At 32.7% G+C, this 7,500-nt stretch overlaps 1 protein-coding gene across 3 annotated transcripts in view; it reads left to right on the top strand.

The window, feature by feature from the left end:
* The window catches only part of ghra (growth hormone receptor a), a 191,421-nt gene that overhangs the window by 151,943 nt on the left and 31,978 nt on the right, over positions 1-7,500 (top strand). Inside the window, exon 1 of one of the 3 annotated variants that reach the window (XM_087779124.1) lies at positions 7,142-7,191. The exons of the other annotated variants lie outside the window; for them this stretch is intronic. Coding sequence (XP_087635250.1) covers positions 7,158-7,191 — 34 coding nt within the window. The 5' untranslated portion in view covers positions 7,142-7,157. Of the gene's footprint in view, positions 1-7,141; positions 7,192-7,500 lie in introns of those variants that run through there. 3 annotated transcript variants of the gene reach the window in all.

Genomic DNA, 7,500 nt, shown 5'->3' with positions numbered 1-7,500 from the left:
TCTTTTCTACTCTCGAACAATCTTTTCAACTCTAGAACAATCTTTTCAACTCTTGAACAATCTTTTCAACTCTTGAACAATCTTTTCAACTCTCGAACAATCTTTTCAACTCTAGAACGATCTTTTCTACTCTAGAACGATCTTTTCTACTCTCGAACAATCTTTTCAACTCTAGAACAATCTTTTCAACTCTTGAACAATCTTTTCAACTCTAGAACAATCTTTTCAACTCTTGAACAATCTTTTCTACTCTCGAACAATCTTTTCAACTCTAGAACGATCTTTTCTACTCTAGAACGATCTTTTCTACTCTAGAACGATCTTTTCTACTCTAGAACAATCTTTTCAACTCGTGAACAATCTTTTCTACTCTAGAACGATCTTTTCTACTCTCGAACAATCTTTTCAACTCTAGAACAATCTTTTCAACTCTTGAACAATCTTTTCTACTCTCGAACAATCTTATCAACTCTAGAACGATCTTTTCTACTCTAGAACGATCTTTTCTACTCTAGAACGATCTTTTCTACTCTAGAACGATCTTTTCAACTCGTGAACAATCTTTTCAACTCAAGTCTGTCAACAAACCATGTGGAGCAAGAGAGTTATTTATATCTGTTGACACGTTTGTATCACCTTTCTCTGCTCACTCCTGCTCTACTTCTACTTCTACTTCTACTTCTACTTCTGTCGTCTGTTAATCCCTTCTTTTAAGATTTGAAAGTAATGTCTTTAAGTATTGAAGGTTGGTTTGAGGTTCTTATTTGAGCTGGAAATAATGTATACATATACATGTAACAGAAGATTCATATTTGACTTTCGTTGTTTTACTGACATGTTTGATTTTTACATCTTTAGTAACTTTTCATCGATACTTGTGTTGATCAGTTTAGAACACCTGTGTTTAATCAAGAGTATTGTTTGCTTTTAAACACCTGTGTTGAATCAAGAGTATTGTTTGCTTTTAAACACCTGTGTTTAATCAAGAGTATTGTTTGCTTTTAAACACCTGTGTTGAATCAAGAGTATTGTTTGCTTTTAAACACCTGTGTTTAATCAAGAGTATTGTTTGCTTTTAAACACCTGTGTTTAATCAAGAGTATTGTTTGCTTTTAAAGACCTGTGTTGAATCAAGAGTATTGTTTGCTTTTAAACACCTGTGTTTAATCAAGAGTATTGTTTGCTTTTAAACACCTGTGTTGAATCAAGAGTGTTGTTTGCTTTTAAACACTTGTGTTGAATCAAGAGTATTGTTTGCTTTTAAACACCTGTGTTGAATCAAGAGTATTGTTTGCTTTTAAACACTTGTGTTGAATCAAGAGTATTGTTTGCTTTTAAACACTCGTGTTGAATCAAGAGTATTGTTTGCTTTTAAACACTCGTGTTGAATCAAGAGTATTGTTTGCTTTTAAACACTTGTGTTGAATCAAGAGTATTGTTTGCTTTTAAACACTCGTGTTGAATCAAGAGTATTGTTTGCTTTTAAACACTTGTGTTGAATCAAGAGTATTGTTTGCTTTTAAACACTCGTGTTGAATCAAGAGTATTGTTTGCTTTTAAACACTTGTGTTGAATCAAGAGTATTGTTTGCTTTTAAACACTTGTGTTGAATCAAGAGTATTGTTTGCTTTTAAAGACCTGTGTTGAATCAAGAGTATTGTTTGCTTTTAAACACTTGTGTTGAATCAAGAGTATTGTTTGCTTTTAAACACTTGTGTTGAATCAAGAGTATTGTTTGCTTTTAAACACTTGTGTTGAATCAAGAGTATTGTTTGCTTTTAAACACTTGTGTTGAATCAAGAGTATTGTTTGCTTTTCAACACTCGTGTTGAATCAAGAGTATTGTTTGCTTTTAAACACTCGTGTTGAATCAAGAGTATTGTTTGCTTTTAAACACTTGTGTTGAATCAAGAGTATTGTTTGCTTTTAAACACTTGTGTTGAATCAAGAGTATTGTTTGCTTTTAAACACTCGTGTTGAATCAAGAGTATTGTTTGCTTTTAAACACTTCTGTTGAATCAAGAGTATTGTTTGCTTTTAAACACTTGTGTTGAATCAAGAGTATTGTTTGCTTTTAAAGACCTGTGTTGAATCAAGAGTATTGTTTGCTTTTAAACACCTGTGTTGAATCAAGAGTATTGTTTGCTTTTAAACACCTGTGTTGAATCAAGAGTATTGTTTGCTTTTAAACACTCGTGTTGAATCAAGAGTATTGTTTGCTTTTAAACACTCGTGTTGAATCAAGAGTATTGTTTGCTTTTAAACACTTGTGTTGAATCAAGAGTATTGTTTGCTTTTAAACACTTGTGTTGAATCAAGAGTATTGTTTGCTTTTAAACACTCGTGTTGAATCAAGAGTATTGTTTGCTTTTAAACACTTGTGTTGAATCAAGAGTATTGTTTGCTTTTAAACACTTGTGTTGAATCAAGAGTATTGTTTGCTTTTAAAGACCTGTGTTGAATCAAGAGTATTGTTTGCTTTTAAACACCTGTGTTGAATCAAGAGTATTGTTTGCTTTTAAACACCTGTGTTGAATCAAGAGTATTGTTTGCTTTTAAACACTCGTGTTGAATCAAGAGTATTGTTTGCTTTTAAACACTCGTGTTGAATCAAGAGTATTGTTTGCTTTTAAACACTTGTGTTGAATCAAGAGTATTGTTTGCTTTTAAACACTTGTGTTGAATCAAGAGTATTGTTTGCTTTTAAACACTCGTGTTGAATCAAGAGTATTGTTTGCTTTTAAACACTCGTGTTGAATCAAGAGTATTGTTTGCTTTTAAACACTCGTGTTGAATCAAGAGTATTGTTTGCTTTTAAACACTTGTGTTGAATCTAGAGTATTGTTTGCTTTTAAACACCTGTGTTGAATCAAGAGTATTGTTTGCTTTTAAACACTCGTGTTGAATCAAGAGTATTGTTTGCTTTTAAACACTCGTGTTGAATCAAGAGTATTGTTTGCTTTTAAACACCTGTGTTGAATCAAGAGTATTGTTTGCTTTTAAACACTCGTGTTGAATCAAGAGTATTGTTTGCTTTTAAACACTCGTGTTGAATCAAGAGTATTGTTTGCTTTTAAACACTTGTGTTGAATCAAGAGTATTGTTTGCTTTTAAACACTCGTGTTGAATCAAGAGTATTGTTTGCTTTTAAACACTTGTGTTGAATCAAGAGTATTGTTTGCTTTTAAACACTCGTGTTGAATCAAGAGTATTGTTTGCTTTTAAACACTCGTGTTGAATCAAGAGTATTGTTTGCTTTTAAACACTCGTGTTGAATCAAGAGTATTGTTTGCTTTTAAACACTCGTGTTGAATCAAGAGTATTGTTTGCTTTTAAACACTTGTGTTGAATCAAGAGTATTGTTTGCTTTTAAACACTCGTGTTGAATCAAGAGTATTGTTTGCTTTTAAACACTTGTGTTGAATCAAGAGTATTGTTTGCTTTTAAACACTCGTGTTGAATCAAGAGTATTGTTTGCTTTTAAACACTTGTGTTGAATCAAGAGTATTGTTTGCTTTTAAACACTCGTGTTGAATCAAGAGTATTGTTTGCTTTTAAACACTCGTGTTGAATCAAGAGTATTGTTTGCTTTTAAACACTCGTGTTGAATCAAGAGTATTGTTTGCTTTTAAACACTTGTGTTGAATCAAGAGTATTGTTTGCTTTTAAACACTTGTGTTGAATCAAGAGTATTGTTTGCTTTTAAAGACCTGTGTTGAATCAAGAGTATTGTTTGCTTTTAAACACTTGTGTTGAATCAAGAGTATTGTTTGCTTTTAAACACTTGTGTTGAGTCAAGAGTATTGTTTGCTTTTAAACACTCGTGTTGAATCAAGAGTATTGTTTGCTTTTAAACACTTGTGTTGAATCAAGAGTATTGTTTGCTTTTAAACACTTGTGTTGAATCAAGAGTATTGTTTGCTTTTAAACACTCGTGTTGAATCAAGAGTATTGTTTGCTTTTAAACACTTGTGTTGAATCAAGAGTATTGTTTGCTTTTAAACACTTGTGTTGAATCAAGAGTATTGTTTGCTTTTAAACACTTGTGTTGAATCAAGAGTATTGTTTGCTTTTAAACACTTGTGTTGAATCAAGAGTATTGTTTGCTTTTAAACACTCGTGTTGAATCAAGAGTATTGTTTGCTTTTAAACACTTGTGTTGAATCAAGAGTATTGTTTGCTTTTAAACACTCGTGTTGAATCAAGAGTATTGTTTGCTTTTAAACACTTGTGTTGAATCAAGAGTATTGTTTGCTTTTAAACACTCGTGTTGAATCAAGAGTATTGTTTGCTTTTAAACACTTGTGTTGAATCAAGAGTATTGTTTGCTTTTAAACACTTGTGTTGAATCAAGAGTATTGTTTGCTTTTAAAGACCTGTGTTGAATCAAGAGTATTGTTTGCTTTTAAACACTTGTGTTGAATCAAGAGTATTGTTTGCTTTTAAACACTTGTGTTGAATCAAGAGTATTGTTTGCTTTTAAACACTTGTGTTGAATCAAGAGTATTGTTTGCTTTTAAACACTTGTGTTGAATCAAGAGTATTGTTTGCTTTTCAACACTCATGTTGAATCAAGAGTATTGTTTGCTTTTAAACACTCGTGTTGAATCAAGAGTATTGTTTGCTTTTAAACACTTGTGTTGAATCAAGAGTATTGTTTGCTTTTAAACACTTGTGTTGAATCAAGAGTATTGTTTGCTTTTAAACACTCGTGTTGAATCAAGAGTATTGTTTGCTTTTAAACACTTCTGTTGAATCAAGAGTATTGTTTGCTTTTAAACACTTGTGTTGAATCAAGAGTATTGTTTGCTTTTAAAGACCTGTGTTGAATCAAGAGTATTGTTTGCTTTTAAACACCTGTGTTGAATCAAGAGTATTGTTTGCTTTTAAACACCTGTGTTGAATCAAGAGTATTGTTTGCTTTTAAACACTCGTGTTGAATCAAGAGTATTGTTTGCTTTTAAACACTCGTGTTGAATCAAGAGTATTGTTTGCTTTTAAACACTTGTGTTGAATCAAGAGTATTGTTTGCTTTTAAACACTTGTGTTGAATCAAGAGTATTGTTTGCTTTTAAACACTCGTGTTGAATCAAGAGTATTGTTTGCTTTTAAACACTTGTGTTGAATCAAGAGTATTGTTTGCTTTTAAACACTTGTGTTGAATCAAGAGTATTGTTTGCTTTTAAAGACCTGTGTTGAATCAAGAGTATTGTTTGCTTTTAAACACCTGTGTTGAATCAAGAGTATTGTTTGCTTTTAAACACCTGTGTTGAATCAAGAGTATTGTTTGCTTTTAAACACTCGTGTTGAATCAAGAGTATTGTTTGCTTTTAAACACTCGTGTTGAATCAAGAGTATTGTTTGCTTTTAAACACTTGTGTTGAATCAAGAGTATTGTTTGCTTTTAAACACTTGTGTTGAATCAAGAGTATTGTTTGCTTTTAAACACTCGTGTTGAATCAAGAGTATTGTTTGCTTTTAAACACTCGTGTTGAATCAAGAGTATTGTTTGCTTTTAAACACTCGTGTTGAATCAAGAGTATTGTTTGCTTTTAAACACTTGTGTTGAATCTAGAGTATTGTTTGCTTTTAAACACCTGTGTTGAATCAAGAGTATTGTTTGCTTTTAAACACTCGTGTTGAATCAAGAGTATTGTTTGCTTTTAAACACTCGTGTTGAATCAAGAGTATTGTTTGCTTTTAAACACCTGTGTTGAATCAAGAGTATTGTTTGCTTTTAAACACTCGTGTTGAATCAAGAGTATTGTTTGCTTTTAAACACTCGTGTTGAATCAAGAGTATTGTTTGCTTTTAAACACTTGTGTTGAATCAAGAGTATTGTTTGCTTTTAAACACTCGTGTTGAATCAAGAGTATTGTTTGCTTTTAAACACTTGTGTTGAATCAAGAGTATTGTTTGCTTTTAAACACTCGTGTTGAATCAAGAGTATTGTTTGCTTTTAAACACTCGTGTTGAATCAAGAGTATTGTTTGCTTTTAAACACTCGTGTTGAATCAAGAGTATTGTTTGCTTTTAAACACTCGTGTTGAATCAAGAGTATTGTTTGCTTTTAAACACTTGTGTTGAATCAAGAGTATTGTTTGCTTTTAAACACTCGTGTTGAATCAAGAGTATTGTTTGCTTTTAAACACTTGTGTTGAATCAAGAGTATTGTTTGCTTTTAAACACTCGTGTTGAATCAAGAGTATTGTTTGCTTTTAAACACTTGTGTTGAATCAAGAGTATTGTTTGCTTTTAAACACTCGTGTTGAATCAAGAGTATTGTTTGCTTTTAAACACTCGTGTTGAATCAAGAGTATTGTTTGCTTTTAAACACTCGTGTTGAATCAAGAGTATTGTTTGCTTTTAAACACTTGTGTTGAATCAAGAGTATTGTTTGCTTTTAAACACTTGTGTTGAATCAAGAGTATTGTTTGCTTTTAAACACTTGTGTTGAATCAAGAGTATTGTTTGCTTTTAAAGACCTGTGTTGAATCAAGAGTATTGTTTGCTTTTAAACACTCGTGTTGAATCAAGAGTATTGTTTGCTTTTAAACACTTGTGTTGAATCAAGAGTATTGTTTGCTTTTAAACACTCGTGTTGAATCAAGAGTATTGTTTGCTTTTAAACACTTGTGTTGAATCAAGAGTATTGTTTGCTTTTAAACACTTGTGTTGAATCAAGAGTATTGTTTGCTTTTAAACACTCGTGTTGAATCAAGAGTATTGTTTGCTTTTAAACACTTGTGTTGAATCAAGAGTATTGTTTGCTTTTAAACACTTGTGTTGAATCAAGAGTATTGTTTGCTTTTAAACACTTGTGTTGAATCAAGAGTATTGTTTGCTTTTAAACACTTGTGTTGAATCAAGAGTATTGTTTGCTTTTAAACACTCGTGTTGAATCAAGAGTATTGTTTGCTTTTAAACACTTGTGTTGAATCAAGAGTATTGTTTGCTTTTAAACACTCGTGTTGAATCAAGAGTATTGTTTGCTTTTAAACACTTGTGTTGAATCAAGAGTATTGTTTGGTTTCAAACACGCTCTCTGGTGCTTCAACACGCTTGAATGAACTGGAAGGTGTTTTATGGCGTCACGTCGCTCGTTCATCACGATGTTGTTTACGCTGCAGACGAGTGTTCAGTGGATCTGCAGCTTAATGGCTGCCGACTGTTTACCAGGCTCTCCTGCAGGTCCTTATCAGCCCGCGAGCTCCAGCAGCTCTGACGACAAACGCATGTTCCTTATGCTACAGTGATGCAGCACGAATTGTCTGTGTGTGTCTGTGTGTGTTTCCGTGTGTGTCTGTGTGTTTCTGTTCGTGTCTGTGTGTGTTTCTGTGCGTGTCTGTGTGTGTTTCTGTTCATGTCTGTGTGTGTTTCTGTGCGTGTCTGTGTGTGTTTCTGTGCGTGTCTGTGTGTTTCTGTGCGTGTCTGTGTGTGTTTCTGTGCGTGTCTGTGTGTGTTTCTGTGCGTGTCTGTGTGTGTTTCTGTGCGTGTCTG

The sequence above is a fragment of the Callionymus lyra genome, chromosome 1 (assembly GCF_982586985.1).
Source record: "Callionymus lyra chromosome 1, fCalLyr1.hap1.1, whole genome shotgun sequence".
In the NCBI taxonomy this organism is placed as follows: domain Eukaryota; kingdom Metazoa; phylum Chordata; class Actinopteri; order Syngnathiformes; family Callionymidae; genus Callionymus; species Callionymus lyra.
Note: the sequence above shows the minus strand (reverse complement) of the source record. Positions and strands in the feature narration are given on the sequence as shown.